The sequence below is a fragment of the Artibeus jamaicensis genome, unplaced genomic scaffold, assembly GCF_021234435.1.
Source record: "Artibeus jamaicensis isolate MK-2021 breed Jamaican fruit bat unplaced genomic scaffold, CSHL_Jam_final contig_3175, whole genome shotgun sequence".
NCBI classification, from domain to species: domain Eukaryota; kingdom Metazoa; phylum Chordata; class Mammalia; order Chiroptera; family Phyllostomidae; genus Artibeus; species Artibeus jamaicensis.
The window spans coordinates 606,988-621,892 of record NW_026521739.1 but is presented as its reverse complement, the minus strand read 5'-3'; the positions used below and the strand labels follow the sequence as shown (position 1 = coordinate 621,892).

Below are 14,905 nucleotides of genomic sequence, written 5' to 3'. Positions count from 1 at the left end.
ATTCATTAGCAATTTATCTCTGCAAGGTTTACTTAAGTTATTGAGAATGGGGTGGTGGTGGCTGAAGAATGATAGGAAAGAGTCTTAAATCTCCTATTTTCCTTCTGTTTTCACTCCTCCAAAACTAATGAGCAATGATTCCCATCTCCCCACTACTATATAGTTTCAGACCCTTCCCTTTCCTGGGGAATAGGTCTAATCCAGACCTATATGCCCCTACCCTAGCGTAAGGCCAGAAATAGAAACCAGGAGTGTGATACAGGTGATACAGGGCCACCGAGAGGGCTGCCGGAAATTAGAGGCGATCCCAGGCAAGGAAAATTTCTACAGAGGAACCCGGAGAGGGCTGTGTTTCTTAATTCAAATACTTTTAAGTTAGAGGCTTCTTGTATTTTAAAAGGAAGTCAACACAAAATAACACCAACTCCTTCTCAGTCTTCTTTTAGAATATACTATGCTGAAAAACAGAGTGATACTTTATACAGCTTTTAAAATGAAAAACCTGAACTTTTAATTTTATTATGATTTTAAGCAGACAACAAAGTTTAGGGGGAGAAAATGTAATGAATGACCAAGTATTGATCACCTGTGTTGAATCCTAATCTTTTACCAAATCAACTTCTGATTTAAAGACAGTAGAGTTATGGTTGGAAACTCATGGGCTCTTTCTAGATCCTTTATTCCTCTCTAGTTCTCCAGAGGTAACTTTTATTTTAATTTGCCATTATCATTCCTATGCATGTCTTTATACTTTTGATACATAGTCCTTGATTCCCTGAATATATTGTATATTTTTGCATATATTAAAACCACATAAATGGTATCGTATTATAACCTGGCTGTCACTTACCTGCTGTTTGACTTTAGGCAAGTTACTTAACATTAGTTTTCTCTCTAAAAATGGGGATAATGCCAAAAATGGGGATAATACTAGCTTACAGAGTTATTGTGTGAATTAAATGAATTAATATACCTTATATAAATCACTTAGAAAAGTATCTCTCTCATACCAAGTAGCATATATCAGTGCTAGTAGTTATATAGTTGCAAAAGGACCTGTGACTGTATATGTATGTGTATACATCCAGCATGTGCATATATGTGGATTGAGAAAAGATTAATTACCGAAAGGATATATAATCCATATAATGCCAGATAGTTTCAAAACTGCATGAAAACTGGAAATTCTTACAAAGTTTAAGCAGGAAAGGTTCATTAGTCTACTTAAAGAAGAAGTGAAAGTAAAGTGCTAGGCACAGAAGGGGAAAAGTATTTTTAACTTACAAACTGTAAGTAACATTAACTTAGAATATAAACATTTGATTTAAATAATTTATAACATGAATTTTGGGTATAGGGTTAGGAGAGATGGGGTAATCTATCAATATGATGCTATACAAAGACTTCTCAAACTGTTGAGAAAGGCATTTTAGATTTCATACAAAATAAAACACTTCTGATACTCAAATTTCACTACTTCTCTGAATTAGGTTTAACTATAAATTAATATTTACGGTGACATTTTACAATGGGATTCACCTAGACACATGATTTTCATAAAGGCAATTGGATTCTGCAAAATTTATCAATGCAATTAAGGGCACATCATCTTTGTTTTGATGTGGAATTATTTGTATAACAGCCTCTAGGTCAAAAAAATCAGAAAACCTCAAAACTAATGCTCTACACATTACATGAAATCTCAATTTCTTTCAAGAGACTTAAGATTTAAAAATATACTTTGAAGATAAATTAACTTATCTGATACATAAACAGAGGAATTAGGGAAAAAACGAGGCATTTACTAGGTGCCATTTACCGGGCTATATGTTTTTACAAAGGATCTTTTAATCCATGTGAAATAGCTTCATGGACAAAATTTATAAGAACACCACAGACACTTTGTTTAAACATATATAGTACTTCTACGAAGAGTTAAAAATAATTACAAAAAGGAACATGTAAGCCGGCAAAGGGCATAAAATGAAGGTAAACTGCACACGTTTTTATCAACACAAGAGTGTTGAAACATTGTTTCACCTAGAGTTTAGCAAATATCTGTCTGAAAGTTTAACTGAAAGCAAAAGTTAAATGAAACATCAAGAATTAAATTGTTTCCCCTTCCCAACCTCCAACACCATCCCCCATCGGCACTAGGTGAACGTACCCAGTGAAAGGGAAGATTCAAGTTCAAAAGTAAAGTTCTACTTTTCTTCTCCTAAAACGAGTACTCTGAAACGGAACCATTGCTTTTGCCTCATTTATCCCCAGTAAAAAATATTTATATATATGAGTTAGGAGTTAATCCTTCTCTAGCCCCCATAGAAGATTCGGTTGGAAACCAAGCTACAACTTGAATTAACCAACCAGAGGAAAAAAATCTAGCCATGCTCAGTACTTTGCTAATGGAGAAAGGGTCCTACCACCGTTCACCCTATACTGTCCCCAGCCCAAGCAGATATTAGCACCTGCCAAACTGGGCGCTTAAAGAGTAAGGGTCCAACTTTCTGAACGCAATCTGGAAAGGAGGCAGATTGTTTCTTGAGGAGTGCAAGAGGGAGCAGAAAAAGTCCTCTCAGGAAGGGATGCGTGAGCTTTGGGGTCGTCTCCTTCGCCCGTTGGAGTATTCAAAATCCGCTTGCTTCGGGGAACCCTGGAAGCAGCACACTCCGGTCGCGGCCGGCCTCCGACCTGGGCGAAGCAGGCAGTGTTTACACCTGTCACGAGGGAGGAGGAGGAGGAGGGGGAAAGAGGAAGCACCAGCAAAGCCCCAAAGTTCTCCACAGCTCCCGGGAGGGAACGGCCGGTGCGGAGCTGAGGGCAGGTGAAAGCTGAGGGGCAGGGCAAACCCGCAGCGGCCGGGGTGGTGAGAACGACTCCTACTTTCCCGGCAGGTGCCTGGCGTGGCAAAGAGGAAGCCGTGCGCTTCGGGCGCCGCCGCCGGCTTCCCCGCACCCGCCGCGGAAGAGGGCAGAGCCCAAGCCCGGAGCCCGCAGGCCCGCAGAGCCGGCACCTCCCCACAGCTTCAAGTTCCGCCGTAGACAGGTGCCCCGGGCCACGGCGAGGGTCTGGCAGGTGCGCTGGGTCTCCTCACCCTCATCCCCCAAGCGTGGCTGGGGGAGAGGAGCCGTGGTGCTTACCTGGCTCGTCTGGGGCGGCCGCGATGGGCATGGCTCAGGGGGCCGGGGAGAAACTGGCTCCCCGGGGAAGGACCGGCTATTCCGACGCGGAGCTGGTGAGAGCAGAAGGCAAGGTACACACAGCCCTGTCAGCGAAGCAGCGCCATGGATGCCCACCCGGAGTTTCAGCGCTGCCGCGGAACCCCCTTCCCATTACCCTCCGCCCTCTTCCGCCGTCGCCGCCGCCTCCACCTCCTCCTCCACGGAGACCCCCCGCCCACTCCACACACTCTCCCATCATGCAGCGGGGAAGCCGCGGCCGCCTACACGTCACTTCCGGGCGCTGGCGGCCGGTTCGGGCCGGGCGCTAGTGGGTGCTGGGGTGTGCGAGGGAGGACACGCTGAGGGAATTAGTGTCACGGAACGCTTACCCGGCGCAGGCGTCGTCGCGCAGAGCGCTGGCCGCCATTTTGGGTGAGGGCAAGTTGCCCTTTTCTTTACTTCGCTGAGTGTCACCGAGCTGTGGTGGGGGCAAAGACGTCCTTCTGCACTCCGCCACCCGCTGGGGCTGCGCTCCGGACGAGGGACAGGTGTTTTTTAGCCTGTTGGTCTTAACCTTCAGTTCGGTACCGAGTTAAGTCTTTTGCTCTCCAAATAAAACTGCAAAGGTTTTGATATACAGAACCATATCTTCAAAAACCTGTGGAGCACAGATCGGCTTGTCCTTTTCGCCCCGAAAAACGACTTTTTCATTCACCCTCAAAGTCTCTTCCTCTTTTTAATTTAATATGACAGAAGAGGAAGCTGATATTTAACAAAGAAGAGATTGTTATAAATGAAACCTAAGATGGAAAGCAAGAGGGAATGCAGCCGCCGAACAAATCATCTACGAGACCAACAACAAATATTGGGGATTTTACTAACGGATGCAGACAGCGATCGTTTTTTATAGATGCTGCGGGAGAATAGCCAATGGAACTAAAGAAATCAAATCAACTTCTGCATTTCTCTAGCAGAGGTCATAACAGATTCTTTTTTTAATCTTCAGCCTTGAACAGTTGGTTATTTACATTTTTATAAGCTTCCCCCCGCCTTTATCATGAATTATTAAAACACCTGCCACTATAAAAATCAGACTACAAGGCTACAAGGAACATTGTTACCGTCTGGGACGAGCTGAGGGTCTTATCCTGCAAATCACGAGCCCTGCCTGGGTGCTCTTTCTGCTCACATTTCCCAAACCTGCACCGGTAATCTGGATAATTTAAAATATTTTCAAAGCTCAACAGCTATGCAGAGAAACGAGGATGAAAAACAACCCGTTCAGCCACCAAGAAGTGGCAACCCCTTCGAGTGGAGGAATTACACGAATGGTGAAGATAAGGACAAAAGCAGTTCATCATGGTTTATCCCTCCTCTGCAATGTTCTAGACAAATTAACTTGGAGTGCTAAAATAGGCCCGCATTTGTCTCTACAAGTCAGTCGCTGTCAGACATACGTAGAATACATCATTTTAAATTGGAGTACCAATTGCTCTGTGCCCGTGCTGGATTTTTGGTTATTGTTAAGTCAATAAAGCGAGAAAAATACATAGGACTTGTCAAATTTATTCCTATTGTATTTCGCCCCCTGCTGGTTTAGCTCTCATGCAAGCTTGAATATACACACATAAGTTACTATAAGTATATTAACTAGGAAGGAAACAAAAATATGTGTGTATGCGGAGAAACTGGAAGTTATTTCAGATGACACATGCTTGTTTTAATTTGATATCCCTACTCAATAGAAATATTAGAATAAATACATATGACAAAATCTTGAAGCTGAAACTACACTAAAAAAATGTTTAAACTGAAATAAGGAGTTTAAACATAAAAACATTAAAAAGAAAACCCTGCTTTAAAAAAATACATTTCTGACACATACATAACATATGATCACAAAATGATGATTTGTGTTAGGTAAATGCAGCAGTCAGTTCTGTTAAGGACAATTAAGTAATCAGTGTCCACCTTTGTACATGGAAATAGAATAGTTATCTGGCCAGCTGACTTGTGTATACAATCAACTGACTGATTGTAATTAGTAATCCGACCATAATTCTGAAGACAGCATTTCAATGCTTATGAAATTGTATTACAAAAGGGAAGTCTTTATCTCTGAATGTTTTTTTAAGATGATGAATCTGCAGGAAATACACTTATTAAAATTCATTGCATTTGGGTACTGTTTACTTTTTAAAAAATTATGAGCATAGCTACATTGCCTAAAATTTTATATCAAGAAAAGGAAAACATTAATGACCATTTAATGGTAATTGATATGGTAAATGATAATGACCATTATCATTTGTTGTATTTACTTCTGGTTTTTCTTCTGTACAGACTTTTTACAAAGTTGTAATCATAAGTTGATTTTGTATCCCTTTTTTTCACTTAATATTATGTTGTAAGCATTTTTCTACTACTGCTTAACATTTTATAAAACCTTAATTTTAATTACCTACATAGTATTCAGTGGAGTAGACAAACTGTGATTTATCCATTATCTTCTTAGTAGATATTTTCCACTATTACAAATAATACTTTGATAAACATTTTTTACATGTGGCTTTGTCCAATTTTAGGATTGTTTTTCTGAATATAAAAATGATTAAGCCAAAAGTCTGTATATATTTTATTGGTACTTCATCATCTCAAAGTTTTTCTCTAAAGACTATACCAATTTACAATATCACTAGTGATGCAAGAAGGTACCAATTTTATCATCTCACCAGCAGTGGATAATAATTAAAAGAAATTAAAAAATAGAATTGTACTTTATAGATTAAGAGTTGAAAGAAACTTAAACTCTCATATATTGTATAAGAAATCAACAAACAAGCAAGCACCAAACCCGGCACATATATGTTGCTCTAGAAAAGCAATATATATAGATCTGGTTCTATGAACAGGCTCTATTCAAATCACTATTTTTTCAAAATCACTGATTTTGTGTAAATTAACCTCTCTGAACCTTATATATGTCAAATAAGAAAGGAGCTATACGACAGATTCTCAACTCTATTAGGCAAGTAACTACTACTGTATTTAGTACATATATGTCTTTGAGAACCTGGTCAAAGCTTTGGCCCTTTCTGTAGAAAATACTCACCCCACAGACACTCAAAAATTTTTAAATTTAAAGCTCGTTAATGGAAGAGGCTCTATGAATGCCAGCTTAAGAAACCCTGCATTAGGTGATCTCCAAGGCCCTTTCCACATACGAATATTTTTCTATGATTTTATTTTATAATCCAGTAAATGCTTTCTGGCTAAATAGTACTTAAAAAAAGATTTTATTTATTTGTTTGTTTTTAGAAAGAGGGGAAGGGTGGAAGAAAGAGAAGGAGAGAAACATCAGTGTGTAGTTGCCTCTCATGCACCCCATACTGGGGACCTGGCCTGCAACCCAGGCATGTGCCCTGATTGGAAATTGAACCAGTGACCCTTTGGTTTGTAGGCCTGTGCTCAATCCATTGAGCTACACCTGCCAGGGCCAAATAGCACTTTTTAGTGGATAATTAAATTGTGACATATTCATAGATGGATTGCTATTCAACACTTAAACTAGAGCTATAGGTATCAGTTGTTAGATTATAAAAACAAAAGTGAATTAATTTTCAGAATAAATAAATATGAATTTTAAAATGAATGTTATTTAAAAAGCAAACCAATATTATTATTTATGAATATACATTTAATTATAAAGTATAAAATATGAACTGAAATAATATACACAAAATCACAAAATTCACTATAGGCTAGTATGGAATTGGTCAGAAAGTATTAAAGAAGACTTTATCTGTAATTGCAGTGTTTTATATCTTTAAAAAATCTGATGTAAATGTGACAAACCATTTATATTTTTCCAGCTTTACTGAGATATAATCACCAAATAATTGTATACATTTAAGGTGTACAACTTGATGTTTGATCAATCCATTTACATTTAATTCTAGGTGGATGGTACATGGATGTTGTGATATATTCTATAATTGAACATATTCCAAAAATGAATATGTTCTATATTCATTTTTTCATGGGTAAAAAATAACTTCTCCAGAACAAGTTACTTTAAAACTGAATTATGAACAGCATCTTAGAGATAGTTCCTGATATATTTGCTAAGGCTAAAAACTTCTATTTGCAGAACATTTCAAAGTGCCTTTAGGTATATTATCTCTTCCAATTCTCATACAGATCAACGTAGAGCCAATTAATAACATTTTACAGAAGATGTGATCACAGATTTTGAGATTTGTGCAAGGTTAAAAAGTTAGAGGTGAAATTAGGACTAGAACCATGATCTGATTCACCATTTGGCCTTCTCACTTTATAGAAGAGTAATATCAGACTCCCTCAATTTCCTGGTGGGTAAAAGAAAATTTGCCCCATTTTATCATTTAAACACTTTTCTTGTTTGAATTATTTTCTAATGGAGTTTTTTTCTTCTCACAATGAGTATAGTTAATAACTTGAACAACCTTCACTATAATCTAAAATACTATGTGTATAGATTTAAGCCATTGAAAAAGCTTTAGCAGCTTGAGAAACCTTCTAGTTTGAAAAAGCAGTCTCTCCCTCACCAATTTTATGGGTAAGGTTCATAATGTTCTAAGAGTTTAAATGACAATTGTGTCCTCCTCAGTCATCCAGTTAGATTGTTGAGAATGAGAAAGTAGGTTTCATGTTCCTAATACAGAGTAAACTCCATTTTTACTCTACATTATTTCTTCTTTGATACAATCTGCTCTTTTTAACTAAAGCACATAAAGAACAAAAGTATTTTGGACCCATGTTTTCTATATGCTCAGCTGGTTATGGCCATAATATGAGATATGCTGAAGATAAACATTCATGTTAGATATAAATTGTGTTAATCATATGGAGTAATGATATGAAAAGAAACTTGTTTTATAACAAAAATTCAATTAAACATTTTTATTGCTATTGTTTTTGTTGCTGGTTTGATGGGGATTTTACCATTTTACACTTGGTAAAAATGTGATGAGCAACAGAGGTTTTGTTTCTTAACCATTCCCATTGGTCTTTCTAGGACTTGCTTATCAAATTTATTGCATACATGATAAAAATTAAAATGTAATATTTTGATACTTTCTAGACTACTGGGTAGCTAGAACATTATGGAAAAATATTCAACATGTCAGGGCAGTATAGACCTTTTCAGAAATCAAGTTTTTAAGGTTAGGCTTCTGGTGGTAAGTAATATTGCAATACATGACATTTAGAGTAAGGACCCTAAGGACATCTCCTAAATGTAGAGGAAGAAGAGATAGTGCCTGAATTTGACTCCTCTTTAGTTGGCATTATTGATCTGTTGAAGTGACCATCACAGAAGTCACTGGCTAATTAAATGTGTTACTTACAACAATAACTAGAGCTACATTGTTTGATATGGAAGCTACTAACCTATGTGGTTGTTGAGCACTCAGAATGTGCATGGTCTGTACTGAGATGTGCCGCAGGATTTTGAAGACCTAGTACAAAAATTAATATTTTAAAGATATTGATTGCATTTTAAAATAATATGTCAGATATGTTTGAGTGAATACTTTTGAAGTTAATTTCTTCTGTTTCTTTTTACTTTAAAAAATGTAGCTACTAGAACATTTTACATCGCATATGTGGTTCAAATTCTATTTCCGTTGGACAATGCTGAAATAGACTATTATCTTTATGGAGAACTTACATCCATCTTTAACTTTGTGTGGTAGTAGGATCCAGGGAAATGTGACAAAGACAGTTTCATGCAAATTATACAAGGACAGAGATTTCTATCTGTCTTATCCATTTCTGTATTCCCAACTTCAAGAACACTGCCAGGCACATGGTTGATGACAATAATATTTATTGAATGCATAACATTCTCTTAAATCAATGGACCGTTTCTAGAAAAAAATATTTAAATAGTTAATTGTTACTACCTTTTTTGAGGCTTTGCTATGTGTCATGTTCTTCAATGATTTTATAGTTTATTCTATCCTCGATTACTCTTCTATTTTGTCTTTTAAAATTAATTAATTTTTGGTTGCCGCAACTTGGGTGGCATCGAGGAGGTAGAGGCCAGGGAAGCCACTAAGCATTCTACAATGCAAAGGATGACTTCCACAACAAAGAATTATTCAGCCCAAAATGTCAGTAGAGCTGTGGTTGAGAAACCCTGGCCCAGACTACCCCGAAGCTGCCAGTTGCTCCTGTGCTGTCTTAGATAAATCCATCCAGTGGGGTCACGAATCCCAGGTCTTCCAAGTGTCTGCTACTGCTTCCAAAAGCTTGAAAATCAATCCAGGAAACAAATTGCCACACGAGCTTTCCAGAGAACTCCCTACTGCCATTTTGAGCCTCCACTGGTGCATGAGAACTAACAGAGGCAATAATTCCAGTGTTCTGGCCTCTGGGCCCATATTAAGTGCACCGAACCATTAATTCTTATTGCTCTGGAGATCCCATGAAGCAAATGTTGTTGTACTACTTTTCCAACTAGGAAATCAGATCAGACTTCTCCCAGAACAGGGTATGAGAGACTTGTGTAGGAACTCTGCTGGGACCTTCCTATTCTCTGAGGTACAAGAGGACACGTCCTCAGACTCTAGCCAGGATCTTTGCCTCCATTAACACTATCAAGATGAGTGACTCTCCTGTTAGGTGAGCCAGTCAGCTCAAAGCTAAAAACCCAGAAGCACACAGTATCCCTGGGAGCTGGTTCTCCTTTCTCTTCACACCTTCAGTCCCACTGTGACCCTGTCTTAGACTATTTTGCCTCATCCCTTCTGGTGTTCATTACTTTTGCTCCCCACTCCCCAGACTGAAAGACAAAAACAACTGGACACAATGGCCTCCTGATGTGATGCAATGTGAAGTACAGAGAACACAGATGAAACAGGCAGATCGCAGCAGCACGGAGATAGCAGAAGTACAGAGTGCTCGTGCCAAATATATTTTACCTGAATCTAAATAAACCTTTAAATCTACCTTCCAGTTTACAGGAAATACTGGAGGAACAAGTTAAACAGGACTACAAAGAATTAGTCATACCAATCTAGTATGTAGGTTATTCTATGAAACAAAAAACTTCAAAAGGGATCATCTAGATGAAAAGAGACTTAAGTGAAATAACAACCACATGCTATGTGGGGTTCTTTATGGGATCCTTATTTGAATAAACCAGTTATAAAAGACCTTTGGGGGATAACTGAGGAGCTCTGAATATGGACTGGCATTAAGTTCTCCTGAGAAATTACTATTAATTTTTAAAGATATAACAATGAAATTATTTGTATGTATGAGGACATCCTTACTGCTTAAAGGTGCCTAAAATGTCATGATGTGTGTAATTTATTTTAAAATTATTCACAAAAAAACCTCATATACATAGAGAAAAAGCAAATGAGGCAAAATGCTAGCAATTAATTGAACCAAATCTAGGTGGTTGATACTTGTTTATTGTATTATTCTTTCTACTTTTCTGCCTTATTGAAAAACACCCAAGTGTACAGGCGAGATCGGGATCTCACTTATGTTTATTTCCAAATTACTGCACTCCCTAGGCAGTCATTGTCAAATGCACTTTCCGATTCCGGAGAAGCTTGCATTAACAGTGATCTTGTAAAGCGTTTTGAAGATGTAGAAAGGGAGAAAACGAACAAGGACTGCAACTTCCAAATCAATGGTAATGAGCTTAAACCCTCTAATGTGCACAAACATAGTAGAATTACAACTCCACTCAACAAGGTGCTCTTCTAATGCAGTGTTAGCAAGAGAACGTGGGAATTATATGATTAGCAGTGCACTATGTAAGTGGCAGTACCCGCTGAAGCCCTCCCTGTGACTTTCCAGTACCATTTCCTCTGCTTGGAGAGCCCTTCTTTCTGCTTCTGACAGTGAACAATTGTCTTTTTAATTATTTTTTTGAGAGCTCACCATTTGAACCTCTTTCCTATGTTTGGGAAAATTGTCAGCTTATGTGTCCAGGTGAAAGAGAAATCCTTTCTCCAGTGAAAAGGCTGAAAGTGCCAGTGTGGAGAAGTAAACAGAACTGCAGATTTTTTTGTTACTTTTTACATTTTGAGATGTGGTTTATCTTGCTTTTCCTTGAGTGTATGCTAGCCTGTGGCTTGATTTGCCCAGTAGAATGGGTGAAAGTTGTGCTGTGTACCTTTTCAGGCTGAGCATTAAGAGATCTGGAGCTTCTTTTTTTTTATTTTCTATTTTTTAAATATATTTTATTGATTATGCCATTACAGTTGTTCTATTCCCCCCTTCATTCCCCTCCACCCTGCACACCCCTCCCCCACCAGTCCCCCTCCTTTAGTTTATGACCATGTGTCTCAAGTTCTTTAGATTCTATATTTCCCCTACTATTCTTGCCCTCCCCCTGTCTATTTTCTACCTACCGTCTATGCTACTTATTTTCTGTACCTTCTCCCCCTTTCTCCCACTCCCCTGTTGCTAACCCTCCACGTGATCTTCATTTCTATGGTTCGCTCCTGATCTAGCTGTCCTCTTAGTTTGCTTTTGTTTTAGGTGTGGTTGTTAATAACTGTCCTTTTGGTTTGCTGCCCTTTCACTGTTCATCTTTTTTATCTTCTTTTTCTTAGATAAGCCCTTTTAAACTTCTTGAATTTGATCTTATCTGAGAAGCACTTTATCTGGCTTTGCTGGATAGATCAATCTTGGATGTAGATTTTTGGATTTCATGACTTGAAATACTTCTTTCCAGTCCCTTCTTGCCTGTAAGGTCTCTTTTGAGAAATCAGCTGACAGTCTGATGGGAACTCCCTTGTAGGTGACTGTCCCCTTATCTCGTGCTGCTTCTAGGATTCTCTCCTTCATTTTAATCTTGGCTCATACAATGATGATGTGACTTGGTGTGTTCCTTCTTGGGTCCAACTTCTTTGGAACTCTCTTCACTTCCTGGATTTCCTGGAAGTCTATTTCCTTTGCCAGATTGGGGAAGTTCTCCTTTATTATTTGTTCAAATAAGTTTTCCACTTGTGGCTCTTCCTCTTCCCCTTCTGGTACCCCTATAATTCGGATGTTGGAATGTTTAAAGATGTCCTGAAGGTTCCTAAGCCTCCTCATTTTTTTGAATCCTTGTTTCTTCGTTCTTTTCTGTTTGGTCATTTTTTTCTTCCTTCTGGTCCTCTCCTTTGATTTAAGTCCCAGTTTCCTTCCCATCACTATTGGTTTCCTGTTCATTTCCCTTCATTTCGATTAGTTTAGCCTTCATATGTTCCTGTAATTTGTGACTAAAATCCACCAGTTCTGTGAGCATCCTGATTACCAGTGTTTTGAACTATGCATCTGAAAGTTTAGCTATTTCTTCATCACTTAGATTTATCAGCTCTGGGGCTCTGAGTTGTTCTTGAGCCATGTTTTGATCTGTTCATGCCTGTTACGTATGAGGAATGGAGCCTTAGGTGTTCACCAGGGCAGGGCTGCCCAGGTTGCTGGTTTGTGAGCTTTTGACTTTGCTGTTTAAAATTCTCCCTCTCATAAGAGTGACACCGTGTAAGCCGTGCACCTTCCCTGAGAGTGTCACACTATGGGAAGCCCTGTCTATGTGATGAGACCTCATGGAGGAAAACTGACCTGCTCAAGTTCCATCTCTTTCTCAGTCTTGTTTTTTCAATCAGATAATGCTCCACCAGTCAACACTGGCTGATTAACTTAAAAAATATTGAAATTATATTGAGTAGCTCACATAGTATTAGGTAGCTGGCTGAGCTGCCAGCCCACAGCCAGCCATGAGTGAGCCATCTTGGACAGGGCTTGGACATCTAGGCAGATGAGCCTTCAGATAATTTTAGACCCAGCAGACACCACCTGGAGGGGGACTGTCCAGTTGAGGCCAGCCAACCTACAAAATCCTGACATATAATAATGGTTCTTAATGTTAAGCCACTAAATTTGGGGTGGTTGTTACACAGCAAAGGAAGCTAGGCAAACACTTCCCTAGCTTCCTCCGCAGCTAAGTGTAGCTTGTGGTCTAGGCTGTGTGAAGCAGAAACCTCTCCCCAGACTTTGAATTAGGAATTAATGACCACATGACAGCAAGAACAACTGAGAACTTTTCTGACGGTGATGGTAGCAACTGCAGCAAAGTTAAACTTCTGAGGCAGCAGGGGCCAGTTGCTGTTTTACATTCTGGGCAAATGGCACTGATTATACCACCTTCAGCAGCATCCTCACTGGACTATGATTTGGGGAGATGTTTCTGTCCGCGGGGACTCTGAACCTGATTCTTCAGTCATGCAGGAAATTCTGAGCTACCTAGTATCATTTTAACAAATTACTTTTTTTTTTATCATTGTGCAATTACAGCTGTTCCCATTTTCCCCCTTACTCTCCTCTGTCCTGCCCACCCCCCACCTCCCACGTTCAATCCTCCCCCGCCCCGTGGTTGTCTTTGCCCATTGGTCCTTTACACATGTTCCTTGACTTGACCCTTCCCCTACTTTCCCTAGTTAACGAATTATTTTTCTTGTTAATCAACAAATGCCAATTTCTGTTGCTTATGACTAAGAACTCTGACACATCCTTTTTAAACAAGGAGTATTTTTTTTCCTTAAGATAAAATCCAAAGCTCAAGAAAAACTCCTCCTGGAAACCTTCATGGATATCTTCCCCATATTCTTCCCTACCCCCTCAAATTTTTGCTCCTCTTCTAAGCCCCTTCATAATATTGCTCTTCTCATACCCATTATAATGTCCCATTTCCTAAACTGTATCTTTAGTGCCTAGTATAGTATTCATTTAACATTTGTTGGATAAATGAATAATTGAATAAAAGAAATTGATAGCATAAAATTTGGTATATTTATAACAGTTCTGGACATAAATAGAAACCATTTCAAAAAATGTTACACTTACAGTGTTGTCAGAATATTAATAAAAATAGAGCAAATTTTATAGTATCGCTGTTATAAAATACTATGATAAATTCTTTGGATATTACTGCTATTCATAATCTTAAAGGATTCTTTCTCAACCTAGTAGCTATCCTTTTTGATGTAAAACTGTGGAAAGTGTGGGTTTAAAAACCCATTTACTGATATTCCCTAGAGTATTTAAATATCTGAAAGGAATTGTATAAGAAAAATCATTTTAGAAGGAACAAGATGATAGATACTTATCATGCAGCTTCTACCCTTATATTTAGTGAAGTCATGGCAAACATTTCTCATTTAAGAAGAGTGTGGAGTTAAAAGTGAGTGAGAATATTAGTAAAAAATCCAGCTACTGATGAAAGATTCTCCCATTGCATCAGGATCTCTGGGCATGGGGTGTGGGCAGCTGTGTCATTCAAGGTTTCACAGGTGATAGTGAACTGCACCAAAAGCTGGGAACTATTAAGACAAGTGACCATTTATTTTCTTTTGGCTATCAGTTTATTAGCTAACCACCTAACAATATTAGGTAGTATTTCAAGGCTCAGTCCCAGGTGCTAAAGGGGGGGAGGCATACAGATGAATAAGATACTCCTTATCTTCCAGGAGTTTACAAATTGGTATCAGGTATGTTTTATGTACTTTTCTATGTTTTATAATTCAATAAGACCATTGCTAAAGGTAACACTTTTTACTTCATGGATCCATGAGGTGTAGGTGAGATGCTGTAAATAAAGTACTATATACAGGGCCTAGGATAAAATAACTTTCACCAAATGTCAGTCGTTGTTGATGTGGTTATTCTGCAAATGTTCTATCCCTACGGAACGGGAG

At 38.6% G+C, this 14,905-nt stretch overlaps 2 protein-coding genes across 3 annotated transcripts in view; one reads left to right on the top strand and one right to left on the bottom strand.

The window, feature by feature from the left end:
* AFTPH (aftiphilin) overlaps positions 1 to 3,227 on the bottom strand; it is a 62,619-nt gene extending 59,392 nt beyond the window's left edge. For both annotated transcript variants that reach the window (XM_037126247.2, XM_037126248.2), the window contains exon 1: positions 3,141 to 3,227. The gene's annotated coding sequence lies outside the window, so the exon portion shown is untranslated. The remainder of the gene's footprint in view (positions 1 to 3,140) is intronic.
* LOC119035058 (uncharacterized) lies at positions 2,586 to 5,361 on the top strand. The gene is made up of 2 exons (XM_037126290.2): positions 2,586 to 2,806; positions 2,895 to 5,361. Exons 1-2 carry the CDS (start codon positions 2,586 to 2,588, stop codon positions 3,595 to 3,597), a joined length of 924 nt encoding a protein of 307 aa, XP_036982185.2. The 3' UTR covers positions 3,598 to 5,361.
* Positions 5,362 to 14,905: the final 9,544 nt, after the last annotated feature.

Bases quoted from the DNA above. Each gene is read 5' to 3' on its own strand.
- LOC119035058 (XM_037126290.2), top strand. From the start codon at position 2,586: ATGCGTGAGCTTTGGGGTCGTCTCCTTCGCCCGTTGGAGTATTCAAAA. The intron at 2,807-2,894 runs GTGCGGAGCTGA...CTTTCCCGGCAG, and splicing joins CTCCCGGGAGGGAACGGCCG to GTGCCTGGCGTGGCAAAGAG.